General features: G+C 38.0%; 1 protein-coding gene across 20 annotated transcripts in view; it reads right to left on the reverse strand.

The window, feature by feature from the left end:
• The window catches only part of NRXN1 (neurexin 1), a 1,744,826-nt gene that overhangs the window by 1,054,334 nt on the left and 664,757 nt on the right, over positions 1 to 25,735 (reverse strand). For 8 of the 20 annotated variants that reach the window (XM_040351617.1, XM_040351616.1, XM_040351609.1 and 5 more), the window contains 2 exons: positions 15,086 to 15,130; positions 13,946 to 14,107 (listed from right to left, as the gene is read on the reverse strand). In XM_040351617.1, coding sequence (XP_040207551.1) covers positions 13,946 to 14,107; positions 15,086 to 15,130 — 207 coding nt within the window. The remainder of the gene's footprint in view (positions 1 to 13,945; positions 14,108 to 15,085; positions 15,131 to 25,735) is intronic. The other 12 variants (XM_040351619.1, XM_040351613.1, XM_040351610.1 and 9 more) reach the window with 2 other exon arrangements.

Genomic DNA, 25,735 nt, shown 5'->3' on the forward strand with positions numbered 1-25,735 from the left:
ACTAAACTCCACACTTGACTTAGTTTACTGTGAATAATCCTCTTGCTTTGTTGTTGGTGATATAACCATCCCTTTTATTGAAGCCCTTGGCTCTATAATCTAGAAGCTTTGCAGTGAACGGCCATGTGTCCTGGAGCAGTACTTATAGAGTAATATTTTATATATACTCATCTATATTCTAGAAACATCATTGGAAAGTAAACAGTCTGCAAACTTTTTACTTTATTCCCCATAGCATAGAATTTTTTTATTTTTTTTTTAGAAATGAGGAAGATCACTATGAGGGAAATCCATTTTAGCAAAATTGGTGAAGGAAGTTATAGGCTCCATGTGTAGAGCACTCCTACAAATGCAGAATCCCTGGGTGGTAATGCTTTAGAAAAAGGTCAGTCATTGGGTTAACATTTCCTAGCCAATGACTAACATTTCCCCCAAAATAAGTTTGGATTTTTTTCTTACCATCTATATATTATGTACTCCATAATGTAATGATTTTGTGTGCTAGAATTCAATAATATACTTCATCTTTCAAGGTACAAGTATCATGATTTACATTTAACAGTTATGTAAACAATCCTATGGTTGGTGGCTAATTCTAAACCATTAAAGTCGAGGTTCACCCAGAAATGACAATTTTTAACATTAGATTGATGCTCATTTTGTCTAGGGGAATCGGGTAGTTTTTTTTAAAATCAAAGCCGCACTTACCGTTTTAGAGATACATCTTCTCCGTCGCTTCCGGGTATGGGCTGCGGGACTGGGCGTTCCTTCTTGATTGACAGTCTTCCGACAGGCTTCCGACGGTCGCATCTATCGCTTCACGATTTTCCGAAAGTAGCCGAACGTCGGTGCGCAGGCGCCGTATAGAGCTGCACCGACGTTCAGCTTCTTTCGGCTACTCGTGACGCAATAGATGTGACCGTCGGAAGACTGTCAATCAAGAAGGAACGCCCAGTCCCGAAGTCCATACCCGGAAGCGGCGGAGAAGATCACTCTCTTTTTAAAAAAACTACCCGATTCCCCTTGACAAAATGAGCATGAATCTAATCTTAAATTTTTTTAGGATGAACTCCCGCTTTAATGACGTCTATCCTTAGAACACCATCACCTTACATCACCATGTGTTGCTACCTGAATTCTTAAAACTGGCCTGGCTACTCCTAAAATATTATTTATTTGCAAAGTTTTATAACAGAAACAAGGAAATATACTAGGGCTGTGGAAATTAACTATTAATTCCTTGATTAATCTTTAATTTTTTTGATTGATCAAAATTGTTTGGATCAATCAAAATTATTTTGATTGGTATATACCTCTCTGCCGACTTCTGGGCCTTCAGGGAGTTCCGTCGGAGATCCGGTGACGTCACAGACACCAGCAGGGCTTGCCGTGTCCATCTGAAGGGCTCCTTTGCTGTGCCTTCATATCTGCATGCCGGCGGGACCTTACTGTCTGCCACACGCAAGGGCTGTTGCACTTCCCTCTACCACTTCCCTCTATCAACCTGGGATTCTACAGCCATCCACTGGAAGTTGTGATAGTTCCCTTCACGGGACATCTACATGCCGACAAACTGATGTTAACCCCTCCTCATCTGGATTCAGCAGTGGTATCATTGTACACATTTTTATACCAGTATCATACTTAGCTACATGTTTTTATGACTGCTTTTGCGTACATCGATTTTATCTCCAGTGCATTATTTATTTTGTTACCTACTTGAAGACTATAAAAGTTTTAATGCTATTCCCATCGAGCGCTGCCTTTGTGTGGTTTTTTGTATCCTGCTATCCATTTTTCCAGTGGTTGGTACCTGCACTGGGAATCAGCCTGCAAAGAGATCAGCTAAAAGTAGTTGTATCTGTATGTGCATTAAAATTAATCAAAATTAGGCGATTAATCGATTAAAAAAAATGATTAATCAAACACAAATTTTTTAATCAGTAACAGCCCTAAAATTTACATAAAAATACAAATGTTTTGATCTTTTTTCATTTATTTAGCAAAAAAGAAAAACCCCAGCAGTGATTAAATATCACCAAAATAAATTTGTGTAAAAAAAAAAAATGATAACAATTTAATTTGGGTGCAGTGTTGCATGACCACGCAATTGTCATTCAAAGTATAACAGCGATGAAAGCTGAAGATTGGCCTGGGCAGAAAAGGGGTAAAAGTGTCTGGTATTGAAGTGGTTAAACAGTATTAGACAGTATTAGACCTCTTCTTTAGATATTCTTTATATATTGTCTGCCTAAAAAGCTTGCACTACAGTCTAGTTAGTTAGCCAATAAATGGTATCCTAAATCCCAACTTCTATTTTCTTGGTGGCTGGTAGGAAATTAAAAAGAACCAAGTTATCCATCAAGTGCTCTGTTAAAAAAATTAAATATATATATAGATGTACCGTATATACTGTATTTATTGGCGTATAACACTCACTTTTTTTACCCTGAAAATAGAGGATAAACTGTGCCTGTGTGTTATACGCAGGGGGCTGGGGAAAGTTTTTTTCCTGAAACTTCCCTCTTAAAGTTAGGGTGCGTGTTATATGCCGATAAATACGGTACTCAAGTATAAGCCGAGTTTTTCAGCAAATTCTTTTGTGCTGAAAATGCCCCCCTCGGCTTATATTGGAGTCACCTTTTTGCGCCTGATCTCCCAGATCTCTTCCACTATAAGTGTGCAAAGTTTGTTGTCTGGGGGACCTACAGCCGGGGAGCACAGATTTTTCAAAGCCGGGCACCTCTTCCATAGACTCCCATGTTAAACGGTCATTTCTCCGGTGACTTTGGGGACCCGGTACCAGCCGGACGTAGGTCCACTGGACCCAGAACTTGGCACACATGTAGCCCCACTGTGCAACGATTGTTGTCTGGGGGACCTACGGCTGGGGAGAACCGATTTTTCAAAGTCCGGCACCCCTTTCATAGACTCCAATGTTAAACGTAAGTCTAGTCATGGACACAGTGAGGCATGGGCACAGTGAGGCATGGACACAGTGAGGCATGCACATGGACACAGTGAGGCACGGACACAGTGAGGCATGCACATGGACACAGTGAGGCAAAGTGGGGCACAGGGAGGCATGCAGATGGACACCCTAGGCTTATACTTGAGTCAATACGTTTTCCCAGTTTTTTGGTGGTAAAATTAGGTGCCTCGGGTTATATTCGGGTCGGCTTATACTCGAGTATATACAGTATATACTGTATATATATATATATATATATTGTAAACACTGCTACTTAAGCATTATGGAAATATAAAAAAAATGGACAACTAATTTATCACATTTTTTATATATATATATATATATATATATATATATATATATATATATATATATATATATATCGTTCTTGAGCACAATTTGTTTTCATACCAATATATTCTACTGAATCTATGAGGTCTACCATATTTGTGCATATATGACATGTGACAGAATAGTGAATATGTTTGACACCTATGACTTGAAGGGTCCTTCAAAGCTGCACTGCAGATGTGCCCAGAATTAAAATCGTAGAATGCAAAAGGTCTTCCTTGTAACATGAGTGTTGTATGTTGTGGACATTTTTATAATGTATTTATTAAGAAATATGTTATGTAATATAAAAATAACTTGCCTTTGCTGTTCCCCTTATCACTTCTGCCGCACACATTTTAAAGCTTAAGATACATTTATGATATATTTTACTGCACCATCTCGGAGAGATGAAGAATGTGATGAATCAAACTATAGGATATTATAGTCATGCTGGAAATTTTAGTGCAGGTCTTATTAATGTTGTGTTTTTTATAGCAGTTCAATGAAGTTATGGTACTATTTATATTGCTATTTATTTTCTTCTAATACATAAATTATGGGTTCCCTGAAGTTCTGGGCAATTTTACTCGATGCCATTAATTTCTCAATACCTATCTAAGGCCGGTAATTAACAGAGAAGCTGTGTCATAAGTTGCTGACCTTAAGTAGTCATCTATAAAAACGTGAAATACTGATAAAAATTATACTTTTTCACTTAGTTCATTTTACAGATGTTTTAGGAATCTCGTAAAGTTATATGAGTGAGTAAATCAAATCTGCTATCGCAATTTGGAGCTTTCCATGGGTAATGATAACAAAATGTGATAAGCGGATCCTACTGTAGTTAAAGTAGACCTATGGTTAGATATTTTTTTTTCATGTTAAAGTCTCAAGTCTGGGATCAGGTCCCCAGGTGCCTACATTCTAATGAAGCACTACCAGCACCTTTTTCTGGGGGTCTTTGGTCCGGTCACATGACGTCAAAGATCCTCTTTACCTTGTTCCCTCTCTGGATGCTAAATGTTGCAGAAAACAGCGCCATGTAATAAAATTGTGTGACTCTCTACAGCTCTGGTTCCCAACCATCCCAGGGGCCACATGCAGCCCTTTGGCACTTTTTGGTTAGCCCTTGGGGGCCCCGCAGGCACTAATCTGTGTTTCTCTCTTGTCTTGTTATAGCAATTATTTCATGCAGCCTCGTGTACTATGCCTCCAGTTTATGACTGTCTCCTAAAGCATGCCCCCTTCTCTGACCATCTCCTGTATCATGTCCTTTGTCTCTGACCATCTCTTGTGCCACATCTGCAGTCTCTGACCATCTCCTGTATCATGTCCTTTGTCTCTGACCATCTCTTGTACCACATCTGCAGTCTCTGACCATCTCCTGTATCATGTCCTTTGTCTCTGACCATCTCCTGAATTATGTCCACAGTTTCTGACCATCTCTTGTATCATGTCAACAGTCTTCGACCATGTCCTGTACCATTTCTAAGTTTCTAAAAGCCTTCTACAGCATGTCTGCAGTCTCTGACCATCTCTTGTATCATGTCTGCAGTCTCTGACCATCTCTTGTATAATTTCTGCAGGCTCTGACCATCTCCTGTATCATGTCCTTTGTCTCTGACCATCTCTTGTACCACATCTGCAGTCTCTGACCATCTCCTGTATCATGTCCTTTGTCTCTGACCATCTCCTGAATTATGTCCACAGTTTCTGACCATCTCTTGTATCATGTCAACAGTCTTCGACCATGTCCTGTACCATTTCTAAGTTTCTAAAAGCCTTCTACAGCATGTCTGCAGTCTCTGACCATCTCTTGTATCATGTCTGCAGTCTCTGACCATCTCTTGTATAATTTCTGCAGGCTCTGACCATCTCCTGTATCATGTCTGCAGTCTCTGGTCATCTCTTGTATCTTATCTGCAGTTCTCTGACCATCTTCTGTGCCACATCTGCAGTCTCTGACCATCTCCTGTATCTTTGCTTTTGTCTCTAACCATCTCCTGAACTATGTTCACAGTCTCTGACCATCTCCTGTATATTGTTCACAGTCTCTGAATATCTCTTTATGACCATAGTCTTTCACACATCAGTCCCGTCCCTCCAGGATCCTACACTCTAAGGTCAGTAACTCAAATTCATACATCCCGATACTAGGGCCAATTTGGATAGGAGCCAATTACTATGTGATCATAATGTATCATAATATGTAAGTTATTTATTCCATATATGTTTCCACTATATAACCTCTACATGAAGGCACGCCACAATACATAATCCAGAGTGAATATTCATCATGATGCCCACAATGGCAAATGCTCATTGATCAGCACTTTTCATTGGTCAGTGCGTTCATGTGGCTGTGTTGATCAATGGGAGAGTGTACAGTGTAAGGGCTGCTGGGCAGCTCTCCCTTGGGGTACTCGTACAGGTGTGCTCCCGTGTCCTGCTGCTGCGTCTATTGACAAAGACAGCTGGACTCGGAACCGCCCCCGGCTCCCTCGTCATTGGATTTGATTGACAGCAGCGGGAGTCAATGGCTGTGCTGCTATTAATCTATCCAATCAGGGCTGGAGCAGGTGTGGTCGTCCCCATCACTGGAAAGACCGGGTTCAGGCAAGTAAAATGGGGGCTCTGGGGGGGTGCTGCATCACAGGAGGTTTTTCACCTCAATGCATAGAATACATTAAGGTGAAAAACCCTGAGGGTTTACAACCCCTTTAAACATAATGAATCATCCCCATCCACCAATCAAAAAAGTAATATGTTATGGGTGCAAATAAATGGTTACAGTGACTGGTATCAATTCACTCACAATTTCTGCCATTTCTAGAAAATAAAAAGGCAGCTCTTCCTGCAATTAGTGTTGCTCACGAATATTCGTATTGCGAATATTCGGCTCGAATATGGCATATTCGAGTATTCGCGATATATTTCGAATTTCGCGGTGAATATTCGCTATTCCGAATATTCGATTTTTTTCAATTTTATTTTTAGAACAGATCACATCCTAGAGATCTCCATCGACGTCTAAAAGCATTGCTGGTATGATTAGAGACCTTGGGCCGAGTAGCTGAAGCGTTCATTTTATCTTGCCGAAAAATCGCAATGCGATTATTCGGCAATCGGAATATCGCGCGATTATTTTCTCCGCCCTTCTTTTGCATCAGAGCCAATCAGAGTTCTCCTACCGCAGTTGTTGAAATTCCGCAATAAATATTGCATTCGCATTTTGCGAAATTTCGATAAAATATCACGAATATTCTGAGCCAATCAGAGGGCTCCTACCGCAGTTGTCGAAATTCCGCAATAAATATCGCATTCGCATTTTGCGAAATTTCGATAAAATATCACGAATATTCTGAGCCAATCAGAGGGCTCCTACCGCAGTTGTCGAAATTCCGCAATAAATATCGCATTCGCATTTTGCGAAATTTCGATAAAATATCACGAATATTCGGAGCCAATCAGAGGGCTCCTACCGCAGTTGTCGAAATTTCGCAATTATTTTCGCATTCGCAATAGCGAAATTTCGCAAACATTTAATTTCGATAAAATATCACGAATATTCGAATTTAGCGAATATTTCTCGAATATTCGGCTATATATTCGTGATATATCGCGAAATCGAATATGGCGTATTCTGCTCAACACTACCTGCAATGTTTTTAAAACGGAGGTCCAGCGTTAAAAAAAATTATAATAAAAGTCAGCAGCTACAAACACTGTAGCTGCTGACTTTTCATAAGGACACTTACCTGTCCAGGGTGCCCACGATATCGGCAGCAGAAGTCAAGCAATCGCTCAGGTCTTGGCTGCCCCGCCGCCATCCTTGGTGAGGGAATTAAGGAAGTGAAGCATTGCGGCTTCACTTCCCGATCCCTACTGTGCATGCACGAGTCATGCGGCGCTATGTGAATGGGCGGATGTCTCCTGGGTCGCAGAAGACACTGCCCCCCATTTCCCAGGAGGCAGCGTGAGGAGGAAAATAAAGAAGACCACCGTGGACGAGGAAATGTCAGATTAGGACGATCTGCCTAGTAACAGCCATTTCTGGTAAGTATCTATTTTTTCTAATTTTCTGTAGCCTTTTTGGCAATTTGTTTTTTTTTTTGGGGGGGTGGACCGCTTTAAAACACAGCAAAAAAAAAAATTGTATTTATCTTAGTTTTTTGTACTTATAGCCTGTAGCAAAACTAAACTGAATGAACAAAATGTACTTAATGTGTGTATTGCGCATTAAAGATCCTATATCCTTATATACGGAGAGCCTGGAACTTCCATGCCTGTTCTTTACTTTCATCAATGATCCATCAGCCACTTGGATTAGAGGCTAATATGGAACTCTCTCTTACTCGGTAGCTATATGAATCACATTTGTTCTATAACTAAGGCTTTTTAGAGTTGTTCAGCTATTCCGATTGCATATTTTCATGCCTGAACAGCCTTCTTTTCTGCCAGACACTCTTCTGATACCCTGAATGTTAAATGTTTAAAACCAGACACTACTTAAAACTGTGCTACAATTTTAAAGGATATAATATAAAAGTTTTATGCCTCAAATCATCCTAAATGGTAGCACAGATAACTGCAGTACTGAATGGTATCTATCTGAAATAGGTTTATGATAAAATGCTGTCTATACCTATTGCAGAAGGGTCCTTTATTCCCAGACATGCCCCGTCAACCGCTAATCCGTGTATTGGCACACTGCTGGAGTGATTGTTTTCTGATATTGCTCGGAAAGTTACCGGTAACTATGAATAGTAAAAAGTGAGAAACTACCTACATGGACAAAGTGTTTCTATTGCATATAATTATTATTTCATTACCCTGAAAACATTTTATCCATGTAAAATCAAACTCGTATACCCTTTACCAAAGTGAAAGACCTTTACTAAATGTTCCAGATTTACCTGACCTCTCCAAGGGCTAAAAAGGGGGGTACTCAACAGTTTTTTTAATCACATTTACTACATTCAGCTTGATTAAAACTCCTTATATAGTTGCAGGAACCACCATATATAGGGGGAGGGGATCACCGCTCCAGGTTGGTGTGTGGAAATGGCACTCTCCTCAAGGTGGAAGCAACAGGTGCAAGCTATGCATATAGCAATTAGAAGAGGGAAGGTCTGGACAGCCACACTCCAATAAAAATGCCTTTTTTGTGCAAAATAAGCTATGACTAAGCACTGTTGAGAGTGTGAAAGCATCAGTTGTTTTATCTTGTACCCTGCTATGGTTTGTACTTTTGTTATTTTGCACAATAAAGGCGTTTTTATTGGAGTGCGGCTGTCCATACCTTCTATCTTCTAACCACCACATATAGCCAGTGGTGTCACTAGGGTTAGTGTCACCTGGTGCTGTAAAAAAAAAAAAATGCCATAAATCTATCCCCTATTTTTTAGACATTATAATTTTTGCACAAACCTATCAATATACGCTTATTGTATTTTTTTATTTTTTTTATCAAAAATTTGTAGAAGAAGAAATATCGGCCTAAACTAATGAAGAAATTTGTATTTACATGTTTTTGGTGTGGGATATTTATTATAGCAAAAAGTTAAAAAATATTGCTTTTTTTCAAAATTCACTCTCTTCTTTTGTTTATAGTGCAAAAAATAAAAACCGCAGAGGTGATCAAATACCACCAAAAGAAAGCTCTATTTGTGGGAAAAAAAGGACGTAAATTAAGTTTGGATATATCGTCGCACGACCTCGCCATTAAGGGGGGGAAATCCTTGCAGGGCTGAAGTGGTTAATAATGTCTGCATCTTATTGACTTGGTCATTGCAGATTGGGTAAGCCTAGGTCATGTTTAATATGCCAACATAACAATGAATTAAAGGATTTCTTATGCCGCGTACACAATGATTTAAAGGATTTCTTATGCCGCGTACACACGATCAGGTTTTTGTCTGGCCAAATCACATCGGAATTCTGACGGAATTCCATGGTAGAAATAAAGAACACCTTCTATATCTAAACTCCGATGGAATTCATTGGAATTTCCGATGAAAAAACTCAAATGGGGTTACACATGATCAGAATATCCGATGGAAAAAGTCAGTCAGACTTTTTCCATAGGAAATTCTGATTGTGTGTACAGGGGGTAACAGTTTACCACACGTTGTGTGATGGGTATTTTTTATATTACATTTATATGCATTTATATGCATAGCTGACTTTGCACTTTTTGGGCCAGATCCACAAAAGGGATACGACGGCGTATCTACTGATACGCCGTCGTATCCCTGTTTCTATCTTTGGAACTGATCCACAGAATCAGTTTCCAATAGATAGGCAGAAGATCAGACATGTGTAAGGGACTTACACTGTCGGATCTTAGGATGCAGTACCTCGGCCGCCGCTGTGGGCATTTCTTGTCGAAATGCCGCTTCGGGTATGCAAATTAGCACTTACGGAGATCCACAAAGCTTTTACGCTTCGTTTTTTCTCCGTAGTATTAGTTTGCAAATGCAAAATTAGGGCTGCTTTTACAAGGCCTAAACTGTTTAGGCCTTGTAAAAGTAGACCCTTCTATCCCGCGTCGCCGTTTTTTTTCAATTTTTTTTTTTCCGCCGCAACTCGTATTTTTTTTTTACGCCCGACGCGATTCTCAAAACCCGGCGCAACGTAAAACCGTGCAAAGCATGTCGGAAAAATGACGTCGTGAGCATGCGCAGTACGGGAGCGCGCCTAATTTAAATGGGACTCGCCCCATTTGAATAGGAACGCCTTGCGCCGGCTGGATTTAAGTTACACAGCCGAAAATTTCTAGGTAAGTGCTTTGTGGATCGGGCACTTAGGTAGAAATTTTCCGGCCGTGTAACTTAAATTGAAAAAGTTACGTTGCGCCGGGTTTTTGTGGATCTGGCCCTTAATTTCTGCCATAGGTACCAAACACTAGGATTTACACCATGGGGGTATTGTCAGCCAATATTCACACAACTTTCACCCAAAATACACACTTTTTTATTTGGATTCCACTGACAAGCATATGAATTCTTAGTGAAAGCTTTATAGAATGTTTAAAATAAAGTATAGCAATAGTCTATATATTTGATTTAGAATCATATTATTTTATGGAGATGATTCACCTGTAAGTCTAAAATAGCATATAAAAGTTTTTACTAAATGGTGTACATAAAGGTGTCACTTTCAAGATAAAAAGTACATGAATCATGCATTATATATGAAATAATTTTGTGCCTATAGACAAATTGCAGCTTTGAGAAAATTATCTATTTTTCTATGATAAAGAGGAAGTAAACTTCTATACATGTGTGCACTTCAGAAAAATGTGTTATGCCCCTCCCCCCTCAAGAGGCTTTGTCCACACCAAGGAGAAAGCCTCACATTATGGTGTGGAGTTACAGAAGTGAGGATTTCTCAGAAGAAATAAGGACATTTAAAAGAAAAATGGAAGGATGAGGTAAGTGAAGGAGGACTGCACTAAGGTAAAGGAAGCTATTTAGGGAAAAAAAATCCTTTACAACCTCTTTAAAGCGGGAGTTCACCCATTTATGAAATTTTTTTTTTTCTCCCCTTAGCTTCCTGCTCGTTCGGTCTAGGGGAATCGGCTATTTGTAGTAAAATATGAGCTGTACTTACCCGTTTTCGAGATGCATCTTCTTCCGTCGCTTCCGGGTATGGGTCTTCGGGAGCGGGCGTTCCTTCTTGATTGACAGCCTTCCGACGGTCGCATCCATCGCGTCACTCGTAGCCGAAAGAAGCCGAACGTCGGTGCGGCTCTATACTGCGCCTGCGCACCGACGTTCGGCTTCTTTCGGAAAATCGTGACGCGATGGATGCGACCGTCGGAAGCCTCTCGGAAGACTGTCAATCAAGAAGGAACGCCCATTCCCGAAGCCCATACCCGGAAGCGACGGAGAGGATGCATCTCGTAAACGGGTAAGTACTGCACATATTTTAAAATAAATAGCCGATTCCCCTAGTAAAAACGAGCAGGAATCTAAGGGGGAAAAGTGCCCTCTAAGGGTGAACCCCCGCTTTAAGCTTTGCTTACATTATATTAATATGTTGCCTCTTTGTTTATTGGTTTAGGAGTGAAAGCTTCTTAACTTCTTCTTCTTCTTCTTTGGTATTCTCCAATAGATATAGAAACACAGGGCATACGGGCCTAGTGTATTATCTTTAAACACCATTTATTAAAAGGAAAATAGGCTATCATGCTCACAAACCAATAAAGAGGACATGCTTATCACAAGTATCCACATAGGGAACTGCCAGAACCGCTTTACTTGCTTCTTATACACTAGCAAGATGCCGCATTGGTCTGCAAATTCTGACACTTCTCACATAATGTAAGTACCATTCCTTGTGCTGATTAATAAAAAGTTAAAGCAGAGTTCCACCCAAAAATTTAACTTCCGCTTTTTGGAATCCCCCCCCCCCTCCAGTGTCACATTTAGCACCTTTCAGGGGGAGGAGGGAGCAGATACCTGTGTAATCCAGGTATTTGCTCCCACTTCTGGGCATAGATCACTGTGGTGATCTATGCCACATCTGGCACCTACTCTGTCTCCCCCGCTGTCACACACAGGTCCCAGAAGACAGCAGAGACCAGTGGGATCACGCAGCACTACTCGCGCATGCGCACTAGGGAACCAGGAAGTGAAGCCGCAAGGCTTCACTTCCTCATTCCCTTACCGAAGATGGAGGCAAAAGCACCCAAGAGCCGAAGGACAGATTGGCTTCGGCTGCCGACATCGCGGGTGCCCAGGACAGGTAAGTGTCCATATATTAAAAGTCAGCAGCTGCAGTATTTGTAGCTGCTGACTTTGAATATTTTTTTTGCTTTGGCGGAACTCCGCTTTAACTAAACTCTAGGCTTTAAAAAAATAAATAAATAATGGTTTGGTAAATAACTACATAAAGTTATGAAATACAATTTTTATACCTCCGAACACCAGTAGAGGTATGAAACTGGCAGATAACCAAAGCCTCCAAAAAGCTATGTTTTAACCACCCATATAGGAGGCAAGATTGGATCAAATCTGACAGCATGTTAATAACACTTTTGTAGTAATAGGGATTTTTTTGTGTAACTAGACATGGTTAAGACCAGTATTGATAAAAAATATGTTTCTATTTGATTTTTATCATTTTTGGGCATTATCATGTTTTTCTTTCTTTTTTTCTCAATGAAAGTTTTTATTGAAAGTTAACATGGCATACAATTGACTTTGACCATTACGAAAAAGAACAAATTAAAGAAATGTCAGTTAACATTTTTTTCATAGCATATGCTTCTTTAAAGAAGAGCCCCGAAGTAAAAAAAAAAAGAAGAAATATACTATTTTGATATAAATTCAAATAGTTATACTTTTTCGAGTTTCAGTTTTCAGTTTTCAAGTTCCAGTTTTCAAATGTCTTTTCTAAGGCTCTTGGAAAAGATATGAATTTATTTGGGTAACTAGACATGGTTGAGACCCACTCCACAGTATTGATAATATGTTTCTATTTGATTTGCACTTTTTAGGAGACAATCAGTAAACTTCTGAGACACTAAGCATTTATGGAGTCAGTGGTCTCTACTTTAGTGATTTCCAGCTTCCCGTGGCATTGTCCAGGTATGTCATATACATAGCTGGACCAATGTAACTATGTATAGCATGCCAATGCCTGGAATTATTCTTTCAATACACAGTATGTACATATTATGAGTTTCTCAGAAATCCCAAAAAAGGAAGACCATGTCTCATGTTAGGATAGTGGGAATATGCATGCAAATCAGTCCAATTTGTTTGCCAGTGACCAATAGACATGTGCATTAGTTTTCGTTAGAATGCATTTTCGTCCGAAAATCTGTTTTTTTCGTTATCGTTTTAACAAACGATAACAAAAGTGCAAGAAACGAAAACCGAAAGATCCGACATAAAAAATGCTTTATTTTCGTTGTGGTAAAAATTTGATATAGAGAGATTCGACATTATAGGGAAAAGATTCGACATCATAGAGAAAAGATTCGACATTATAGAAAAAAGATTCGACACTATAGAAATAATAGATTCGACATTACAGAGAATAGATTTTGATTTATGAGAAAATAGATTCGACATTATAGAGAATAGATTCGACATTATTACTAGTCATACAACATTAGAATTCTTGTAGGCGGAATATTCGAACGGAAATGTACAATTCGACGTAAAGATTCGACGTTCCGTCGAATATTCGTTTGACCATTCGACATAAACCAAAAAGATTCGACGTTCCGGCGAATATTCTTTTGACCATTCGACAGAAACCAAGTATTATTGGATTTTCGGACGAAAGCTATTCCCCAACGAAAAACAAAAATAAATCAAAACGATTTTCGGGAGCAACTAAATACATTTATTTTCCAAACGAAAACGAAAAAACGAAACAAAATATTCCAGTCTGCACATGTCTAGTGACCAACTGTGGATCCAGATCTGCTGGTTTAGACAAGACATGCAGCCACATTATTATTTTGTTGGTAGAGGATATGAAAACATTGGCTTCTGTGGTGTGGTGTATTGCAAGAAATATCCTCTTCAGGTTAGGCAGAGACTCCACATTGCATTGTTCAGAATGATCCAACAAAACAATCTGCTAGCCAATGATTAAATATGATGTAAAGAATTGTCCTACCTCCTTTAGACATCCCATGAAGTTGTTGCTGACTGGTGAGCCTGGAAGATCTGCTGTGCTGGGGCTTCCTCCAACATAGAAAAAGTCATCTGAGCCCAACATGGTGTAGTCCTCTTGTGTGTATCCTGTTGTGGTCAGAATCCCATCCACTGATATTGTTACCTACATAACAAAGCACAGGGAAAGGACACGCTATACTCAGACCTAAATACTGCAGTTCTGGGATGTGCCTGATTTGAAACCTAGTTTGGAAATCCATTTTCATGTCTGTTTGAAGTTTGGTCTTAGATTTCTAGTTTTCATCTTCCCCTATAAAGGATCTAATCTACTGTATTTCAGCTGTTGTCTGATTTAATGAGCTAGTGTCAGTATTGTCCCTACAGCAACTGAACAGTTATTTAGCAGACACAAAAATGGTGTTAGTAAAATGCTTTCTAGGTTAGTTCAGCTGTTGTACGTATTAGTAAGTTTAGTAGTCTGTCATTGACTAGATAAAACATGCGTTTGGGAGGGGGGACATAAATGATGCAAGCGGTATTAAGCACCACCACTATTTGCACTGGATAACAAATGAGCAGCAGTGGAGAAAAAAGCACATGCAAAACGTAACATAAAACGCAAAATAACCCAAGTGTAAAGCGCACATTAGTATGTCACACACTATGGACCATAAACAAGGACAAAGGAAAAATAAACATATAACCAATCTGCTTATGATGAAGAAATATGTATGGATGTACCATAACACTGTAAGTCAAGCGTCCATGCCATGCTATATGAATGGTTAGAATCTGGCCGTGCCAGACGCCACATGGGCCAGCCAAAGGTTAGCTTTTTTGTTGTTGTTAATAACGGCTTGATGCAAAAGGTAGTAAAGTTAATGATGCCCCTATGTGTGAGTAAACATAAAAAATAAATAAAAAATAAAATAAAATAATAAAAAAATAAAATAAAATAAAAATTAAATTCGATAGGGACAGGTAAAAATAAAAAGGTCAACAACAGATGAAAAGGAGGAGTTGAAAGTAAGCAGAAGAGTACCAACCGCAGTTCCTCTTTTGTAATGATGTCTACAGTTAAAAGAAAGAAAGAAAAACACACGGCAAACCCAAAATAAGAAACAATTAGAATGATATCTACCGAACAATGTAGTTTGTTTACCATAGCGTGTCCAATGCCTGAGTGCTTTGTGGAGAAGGGGGGAGAAAGGAAATTAAAAACTGTGAACATAATAACGATTGTTACTTAAAAAAATAAGATGGTCACTACCATGTTAGTACATTTTTTGATTCAGGTAACGGTTAGTAGAATGACACATTCCATGAGTGACATGTTAGTTATTAAGCATGTTAGTAACATAGAAAAAAAGGGCAAAAAAATTTTACAAGAAAAAAAGCGGACTAACAAGTAGGCCTCTAAAGAGGCAACCACGATAATATTTGTCCTGCAAATATATTTCATAACTTATCAGCTCTGTACTGAACAAAAACGGACACATGGTCACCACTCCCCCGTATTTTTTAACCCTATATACATCTGACAGACATTAAAAATGGCTAAAGTATCAAAATGGCCACATCTTGGAAAATATGGCTCATTTTCCAACTTTCTTTTTTTTCTTAATTCAGAAATCAGTTTACATTCCCCTACTACTGAAATTACAGCTCTCAAGGAATCCTCCTCAACTTCAAAACTTCTTTCGGTCATACTGATGGGCTTTTGGGGTCACAGAATACTGCAATGAAACAAAGCAAATAAGATCCTGACACATATAATGAGTTGAATGGGTTTCTGCAACTGCCTTGTAAAACATGCACCAGCATGGCGATACAGTCTCCAATTAATTAGTATTGATTTTCTTATTTCATCATTTAAATGTGTTTTTGATTTGTTTTTTTAACTAACCGCATGAGCAAAGGCAAATCTAGAAAGTGGGCATTAAGTGGCTTGTCAATTCATATCAATTATATATTTATATATATATATATATATATATATATATATATATATATATATATATATATATATATATATATATATATATATATATATATAAAATCAGACATTAACAGTTTTTTAAATGTTTAAATAGATACTGGTCGAAATCTGATAATTGTAATGATTATTGAGAAAACAAAAGCAAAATATTTTAAGGGCCATTTTTAAGGCAACATTTCAGGAATTCGGCAACTTTGTAAAAATTGGAGGCATACCATGTGTAAAGTCCAACAAGGTGCATCACAGCTTTTGGATTTACACTATATTACCAAAAGTATTGGTACACCTGCCTTTACACACACACAAACTTTAATGACATCACAGTCTTAGTTCGTAGTAATCCTTTGCAGCTATAACAGCTTCAACTCTTCAGGGAAGGCCGTCCACAAGGTTTAGGAGTGTGTCTATGGGAATGTTTGACCAGTCTTCCAGGACCTTGCTTTGTGCACTGATCCAAATCATTTGGTGGAGGGGGGATTATGGTGTGGGGTTGTTTTTCGGGGGTTGGGCTTGGCCGCTTAGTTCCAGTGAAGGGAACTCTTAAGGCGTCAGCATACCACAACATTTTGGACTATTTCATGGTGTAACTTTGTGGGAACAGTTTGAGGATGGCCCCTTTCTGTTCCAACATGACTGCGTACCAATGCACAAAGCAAGGTCCATAAAGACATGGATTAGGGCGTTTGGGGTGGAGGAACTTGACTAGCCTGACTTTAACCCGATATAACACCTTTGGGATGAATTAGAGCGGAGACTGTGAGCCAGGCCTTCTCGTCCAAATGAGTGCCTGACCTCACAAATGGGATTATGGAAGAATAGGCACACTCCTAAACCTTTTGGACAGCCTTCCCAGAAGAGTTGAAGCTGTTATAGCTGCAAAAGGTGGGCCAACTCAATATTGAACCCCACCGACTAAGACTGTGATGCCATTAGATTTCATGTGCATGTAAAGGCAGGCATCCTAGTACTTTCGGTAATATATTGTATATCTGCTTTTTATATCTGACAGGTTTTTTGAGCTCTGGAAAATATATTCAGGGCTGTGATAGGAGACAAGCACACACAGCAGCTATGCTGTCCATTCACAGTAGTCTTTGTGTTTTGTGAATGCGTTCACATAATACAAAGGCTTGTATGACTGGACAGGAGGAGAGGCGGGCATTATAGCTGCATTCAACTCTACTCTTGAAGGAGATGAGGCTAGAGTGTACTGTATCATAAATCCAGAATCTATCTCCCTGGAGCACAAATGTAAATAATAAACATAGGTCCACGAGGCGGCAGGCACCTTGCTGGACTTAACTCATAGTGTACCTGCATTTTTTACAAAGTTACTAAATTCCTGGAGTTCAGCTTTGGCAAACAGAAGAAGATTAGTGAGCTGGACATCTATGGGTTCTGTCAAATTCATCATCATATCCTATAGAAGTCCTGCTCTCCAACCGCTGCACACACTTGCTTCACTTAACTTGACACCATGAAAATTAGAATTTTAGTTTTCATCCTTATCTCTCTGCATCTTCAATTGAAAATGTTACTGATTACAGTAAAAAAAAAAAAATTAACCTAAATTCCAAAATCAAACCCGGGCATAGGCCTGTGCCTAAATTTGGTCTTTTTTTGATAAACCTTCACCTATAAACATTTTACGCAATGAAACAAAGTATAATGCACCTGTTTTGCTCTAAGAAAACATTTCCAGTTTTAGCTACATGGCACATTTTTTTTTAAAACCATGAGACCTATAGTTTAAAATAGTAACTTTCACAGTAGTCTGCATTAGGCTTAAATATCTCATCAGGATTAAAGGAATACAAAAAATATTCCCCTCAACCTGAATTTATATTTGAAATGAGCAAATGTTTAGATATATACTGGTATATATATATATATATATATATATATATATATATATATATATATATATATATATATATATATATATATATATATATATATATATATATATATATATATATATATATATAGACACCTACCTTTTTAAATAAATTAGTCCTCTAAAATTCAGTAGGGTGCATTTTTTTTTTCTGTTTTCATGTTATAAATTATTATTGCATTTTAAAAATACCCAAGATATTTAAGAATGTTACCCCATGATGTAACCCATGGTTTTGAAAAGATTAACACAGAAAAGTGTTTGGCTTTTAACGATTAACTCCACTTTTGTTGAGAAAAAATATCCCCCTCTTGGTGATCTATGTACACTGCAGGGATTTTAACAAACTTTGTTGCAGATTCCTACCTTTTGTTATTCTGAAAAAAAAAAAAATGCTGTTTGTCTGTGTCCATGGGCTGAGTGAAACTGTATGGAAGTGATTTTATAATTATCAATCAGCCGCTGCACTTGCAGACTTCTAATCAGGAAAGTGTCAGGGTCTGAATCCCTTTGAACATAGGATTGTGAAGAATAGGGCGCTCTGGATAACACGGCGACTTTAACAAACAGAACATGATTTCGTTTTTGAAATGTGATTAAGCAACACTCCAGAAGAGGGAAGCACACTTAATAGGAAAATCAAAGCAGAGAAGAAGGCGCTTCTAAGTGCAGTAATAAACCACTTTAGTGACAAGGAAGGGTTAAAAACACTTACAAGATGGAAGTAAAAAACAGGCACATCAATGTAAAAGACATGTGCACACTGAAATATTCTGTTTCGGAATTTCGTTTTCTCCCAATTAATTTAGTTACTCCCGAAATTTGTTTTTATTTATTTTGTTTCGTTAAAAAATGCATTCGTCCGAAAATCTGAATTAAGGTTGAATCTGTCAATTGGAGGCTTATGGTGTTTGTCGAATGTTCTAAGAAGATTCGACGAAGTAGCTAAACTGTATGATGCCGCAATCGTACATTTCCGGTCGAAGGCTTCACCCACAAGCTATAGTAGAATGTTGTATGACTAGTAATAATTAATAAGTAATAATTATATTTATTAATTATTATTACTAGTCAACCAACATTAGAATCCTTCTATAGCCTATGGGCGGAGCATTTGACCATAAATGTTGCTCGCGGCAATCTTGTTTTCAGCTGCTTCGTTGAATCTTCATGTCTCTATAATGTCGATTCTTTTCTCTCTATGTAGAATAATCTTGGACTAATAAAGTTAGGTTAGGCACATTGGACTGCAGGTTCGATAGACACAGGTCGCTATTGTCACCGTCATGTAGAAACTCCTATCTATATCGAACTGTTGTTGCAACAAAATGAAAATAAAGCATTTTTTATTTTGGAACTTTTGGATTTCGGATTCTGCGCGTTCGTTATCGTTTGCTAAAACTAACGCAAAAACCCCCAAAATTTGGATGAAAACAAACATGTCTACACATCAATGAATCCATAACGTCCAGTGGGATGCCTCCTGGGAGTAAAGACAGATGCAGGTGGAAATTCCATCCGATCAGCGGTGGGAAACACTGCATCTCTAAACCAGGAAGGAGAGCCATGCCGTCAGGGCCGCAGGCAACTGGAAGGGATGTCAGAGTGGGCAGACAATTTTTCAGAGCATGACCAATCACTCCTTTTTTAAACAAGAAGAAGAAGAAGCAACTGGGCATGCTCCAAAACATGTTCCACCCATTCTGATGTCACTTCCAGTTGCCTGCGTTCCATGCTGGCCCCGGCGGCACGGCTCTCCTTCCTGGATCAGAGACGCAGTGTTTCCCACTGCTGTTTGGCTGGAATGTTCACCTGCAGCTCTCTCCACTTCCAGAAGGCATTCCGCTGGATGTTATGAATTCATTGATGTGCCTTCCATCTTGTAAGTGTTTTTAACCCTTCCTTGTCAATACAATGTTGTATTACTGCACTTAGAAGCGCCTTCTGTGCTTTGTTATCCCTTTGGACCTGAATTTTCTTCTTAATTTTTTTGCAGGGGGGGGGGGGGCAGAATATGACTTGTAACTTAGTGAAGACTTCTGGGAAAATCAGTTAGCCAATCACACAAGCAGGAGATGATATTTCAGGGGGCATTTTTTACACCATCTGTGTACAGAACGCCTCCAGGTTGCCATATTGCATTTTACAGAAAATTACAGCAGTTGCAGATTTAAAAGGAAAGGCAATTTTTAATAACATTCAACTACAATATGATTTGAGTCACAATTGTATATGCTATCATATATATATATATATGATTTTTTTGTCCCATGGAAGTGGAGTTAACCTTTAAAAATGTGTCTTTTTTGTTTACTATTGCCAATCTTGGAAATGATGTTTCCGTTTTTTCTATATTTACATATTTTTTATATATATTTTTAATTTTTTTGTTCCATAAAATTATAAAAATAAATAACGTAAATTAAATTTAATTAAATTAAATGAAGCAATTAAAAAAAATGCAAAAAAGATATAGGAATTATACTACATTTAACCATACTCTACATGTCTACCTATTGTTAAATCCAGACAAAATTTCTTCTTAGTTTTGAAAAAAAGAGGAGTGGGAGAGAGCTATAGCTTCTGTAAAGATTATTTTTGCTGTCTAGAACAATGGGAGGATTTTTCCTCTATTTTACTTTTGTGATTCCAGGAAAACAGAAGAGAGCAGAGGGTAAGGGACAGTCACCATACATTAAAGGCACAGACAGCAGTACAAACTTTCATAGAAGCTTTTAGCTTTTAGGCACTCTACGAATAAAAGTGTTAGAAAAAAGAAAAACTTTGGCACAAAATGTGCTTTAAATTAGTTTGCCTTGTTCTTTCTCATTTTATGCTCACTGCTTTTTTGCTAATAACACAGTGCTTAGAACATCATCATTCAATAATTAATTAATTAATAATCAATTAATTAATGTAATTTTGTAGACCAATTAATTAAAAAAATGATTGCACGTGTATAGCAGACTTAATTTGCTGTGCACTTTTTTTCATTTCTGCTGTTATAATTTCGGCTTGCATAAAGTTATACAGCGCTACATGTAAGGATCCTTCTTTCACAGCAGGGTAGCCCTAACCCTGTTATTTTACATTGTTACTCTGTGTAAAGGAAAGGGGTGATATGTAGTATTAATGAATTATTGAAACCTTTGGGACTACTAGAGAACCTAAGCTGGCAGGCAGGGTGTACTGCTGAAAATAAAAATAAAAAAATCGATCCATCTGATGCCAGAAATGATAACAGACAAGAAAATGGCACCCTGCTGATATCTTGGGAGTGATTTATTTTCTTTATATTTTTATACCACTAGCCAAGTTAATATTTTATACCTTAGGCTTGCCAAAACAAATTCTGTGCATTTTTTTTTTAAGCTAGACCTATAAAGATTTTGTTTTGGGTAAAAAGAAAAGTAGACTTGCAGTTTAGAAAGTTAGCTTTTGTTAGATGATACTTTCGTATTTGTTATTGTGTTTGTGTGATATCTAAAATATCTAATATATGAGGTGTATAACAAGTAAAAAATTATTATACGCATTAAAAATAAATTACATTTTTTCCAGCTATATTTCTTAATCTTGTGCATTTTTTTTTAAAGACAGACAATAAAGATTATTTTTTTTTCCCTTGGGTAAAAAGAAAAATATACTTGCAGTTTAGAAAGTTAGCTTTTGTTAGGTACTTTTGTGTTAGTTGTTTTGCTTGTGTGATATCTAAAACTTTGAATATATGAGGTGTATAATTGTACAAGTAAAAGATTATTATTAAACGTATTAAAACAAATGACATTATTTTTCAGCTATATTTCTTAATTTTATGCATTTTTTTTAACACAGACAATAAAGATTTTTTTCCCTTGGTTAAAAAGAAAATTATACTTGCAGTTTAGAAAGTTAGCTTTTGTTAGATGATACTTTCATGTTAGTTTCTTTGTATGAGAGAAATCTAAAAATTCTAATATTTGAGCTGTATAAATGGACAAGTAAAAATTATTATAAGCACTGAAATAAATGACATTATTATTTTTCAGCCATATTTCTTAATGGTAACAAAAACTGTAAAATAAAATTATTTTAAAGCAATATTAAACACAAAACCAAAAATGGAACATATTGCAGAATACCAATCATTAGATGCAGTGGCTGCATTTGTTTCTTTTTTTAAGGTCCTCTGTTTTCCCCCTTGTGACCTGGCCATTAATACACCTCCTGTATTAGAGTGACCTCACTCTGGATGAAGGAGCACAGAGGCCACCTTTGGAGAGCAGCATTGTAAGTCTGGGGGAAAGGGGAGTGTTAGATGTCCTTACAGATTTAAATTCACTAACCAATTATAGCCAAACAACAGCTAATACTTTATAATTACTATTTATCGGCGTATAACACGCACTTTTTTCCCCTTAAAATCAGGGGAAAATCGCGGGTGTGCGTTATACGCCGATCCGCGCTGTCTGAGCGCCGCCGCCGACATATACTGAGCGCAATACACTCGGGTACACTCGGCTAAGCTCAGCCACGCTCGGCTCCACTCGTGGTCACGCCCTGTACCGCGTCCTAGCCTTTATGCGAGAGGAGCCGAGCGTGGCCGAGCCTAGCCGAGTGTACCCGAGTGTACTGCGCTCGGCATATGTCGGCGGCGCTCAGAGACAGAGCGGGAGAAGTGGGGAGGACACCACCAAGGCCGCAGACGGACGCCGGACTGGACAAGGCCACGATGGACGCCGGGAAAGACACCGACGAGGGGCATTCAAACTGTAAGTATTTCTTTTTTTTCCTTAAAATTCCCTTCTAGGTTTTGGGTGTGCCTGCTATACCCCGGTGTGCTTCACCCTGATAAATACGGTATTTAGTCATTTTTCTTTTTTTGAGATACTGGTTCTACATAAAAAAAATCATAAGCACCCCTTTCAGTTCTACATGGTTTGTCTCATCTCTGTAACCGATACATTCTGCTAGAGAGCTTGCTCTTTTAAAAACAGCATATTTACTGGCTGGATCGCCAGTTGGAAAAAAAAAAGAAGGAAAGACAAAAAAAGAAACTCAATGCAGCCATCACATCTAAGAATTAGTAAGATGCAATATAATAAATATTTGCCTTTTGGGTTTAATACCACTAAGTTACACATGGAAACCATACATTGGAAACATATCCTAAATTATACAAATATTTCAAAACGGAATGCACTGGTAATTTAAAAAGTCCACCCAATGTGAATATAGGGACTTAAAAACAAATAGCTTATAGCTTTTTTAGCTTATTCGTGTATATATTTGTTTAACATAATTGGGTGCTTTGAAAAAAAAAATACAATTCGAAAACTTTGAAAAACAAAAAAAACTTTTCTTCAAACTATGACAATAGTGTATCAGATTTGTATTTGACTACATAAATTGTTGATTCAAAATTAGTTCTAAACTTTAAAATAGCCTTATTACAATTATATGTAAGGCCATGATGTACTAAGACACTAAGAAACACTAAAAAATAATTATTGTTTGGTTTTTGGATATTAAAATGTAGACACTTTTTAATTAGAATTATGTAAGAACATTTTCTCACTGCTGAGATAGCTGTTATATTTTATCAATCACAGCAGAATATAATCTACATATGAGAATACCGGTGTGCCTTTGGATAATTTGGCCTACAGGAAGTGCACACAATTAAAAGTTGTTTAAAAAATGTGTGTAAAACTATTGTAATTAGCTTAAGTGATTTCTTTACCCAGCTTTTTTTTTTTGCTTTGGTTCAAGCTAGGTCCTCTTTGGAAAAAGGTAGACTGTAAAAGTCTTTCCATCTTTCCATCTTGTTGCTAAGGATGAGCTTCCAGTTTGGTTCGAACATTAGTTCATTCCAAACCAAACCAGTTTACAGTTCAGCAAACTGCCAATCAAACTGGCCATATTTGGCCAGTTAGCCCATGCAAATCCCCAGCTGTTGACAGTTGGGGATCTGTTATTCTCTTGGGGAGGGAGTGGTGATCTGGGTGTCCCCTCCCATCCCACAAATACCCAAATCCTCTAGGGCAGCCTTTTTCAACCCTGGTATGCCTTAAGGTTTCTTCAGGGGTGCCTTGGAAAAATACCCCAAAATAGCCACAAGGTGGGTGTAGGCTGCCTTTTAGTTACACAAAGCCACAGGTTTTCATTGTGCCCCATTATGACCTTCTAAGTGCCAACCTTTAAACAATCAATGACATCATTAGTTAATAAGGAGGATGTCAGTCACCTTTATAGCATCTTTGGTTGACCCTTCATTAGCTCTCTCCATCAGCTTTGGGGGTCACAACATTAGCTGAGTTATGGAGAAAGATTGAGGGAGTAGAGAAACCAGTTTGCCAGTTGGTACCAATTGGTACCAGTTTGCAAAAGTGTATTTGCTTTGGAAGAATAAATCACCTCTAACGTTGGGTGTCCTATGTGCATGGATGTTGCTGCATTATGTAAAACTATTAGAATAGTTTTTTTTCCATTTTTGCATGGGGTGCCTCAAGACCAGGGCTTTTTTTCAGGGGGAACTTGGGGGAACTCAGTTCCACCACCTCTGGCTCAGACCCTTTGGTGCCTGCTCACCACAATCACTTGTAAACACATTAGTCTGGTTTCTGTGTTTACAAGTGACAGCTTTGTATCCCCCTGAACTCTGCACTCTGTATGTAATGCAATTCTGGTATTTAATGCCCCTTTAAGACCTCTCTACTGCTTGCGAAATCTGAAGGGGTCGTGGTTGAGTTCCTGCACCTATTTTCTGAGAAAAAAAGCTCTGCTCAAGACTGTCCATAATTTTGGAGGGTGCTTCGAGATTGTCCATAATTTTGGAGGGTGCCTAGAGATTGTCCATAATTTTGGAAGGTGCCTCGAGATTGTCCATCATTTTAAAGGGTGCCTGGACTGAAAAAGGTTGAGAAACACTGCTCCAAGGTACTTTGTCCCCATTTAGAAATGGCATGTGGCCTAGTATGGTCCAGGAAGAAGCCCACACCCACTGGCCTCTATTTTCTGACCACCCAGGAATGCATACCTGGATAAGGGTTCCAGTATGAATTTTTAGGTGGAACCCCCTTTTAATGTACATTTTTTAAAGGGTTAAATTGTACTGTTCTATAACCTTAAGTGCAGCTTTAAGGCATACCCCAAGCTATTTGAAGCATTTGTGTATTTTCAATGTCGCCCTTTAAGCCTCGATAAACTACTGTACCTTCTCCCCATTGAGCTGTATTTTTAATTGTTTTATTTTACGTTGGTACAGTGGCCAACTTCCGATGCCAATTTTTTTTTTTTTTTTTTATAAAAAGCTTGCAATCTAGCCCTGAAAAAGGCAAAAACTAAATTACAAGATTTCCCTTTTACAAACTTAAAGAGGGTTTATGAAATCTTCTGCAAACCAAACTCTGTCTGGCTCGCTCATCCCAAGTTGTCAATTTGCAATACGATGAGCAAAAACAGCAGTTTTCACAACTGCAAGAAATCAAAGCTGGGTGGAGAAACACTTTTAGAACATACATATAATAGTTTAAATTACATTTTTAACTTCTGTGTTGTGTTCTCAACTAGCACTTAAAAAACATTTTCAGTATCTGTCAGTATATAGTGTAAAGAAAAAGATAAATAATCGTTGCTAATTATTTGCCTTCTCTGTAGTGTTTTGTTCTCAGAAAAATGTAGTCACTGGATAAATATTTAGTTAACAGCAACAGTGACATCATAATTCCAAAATGGCAGTGCATGTCAAAAAAATAAAATACATTAAATCAATAAATGTTATAACTGGCAGTTCAATGTCAATAAAAAAAACAACTTTTTTTATCTACACCAATCTCCACCTTTTTGATATATCTGATATTGCATGATAGGTCAACAAAACACTCAACTTTGTAAATGATAAATACTATTTTTGT

Source organism: Rana temporaria, chromosome 4 (assembly GCF_905171775.1).
Source record: "Rana temporaria chromosome 4, aRanTem1.1, whole genome shotgun sequence".
Classification (NCBI taxonomy): domain Eukaryota; kingdom Metazoa; phylum Chordata; class Amphibia; order Anura; family Ranidae; genus Rana; species Rana temporaria.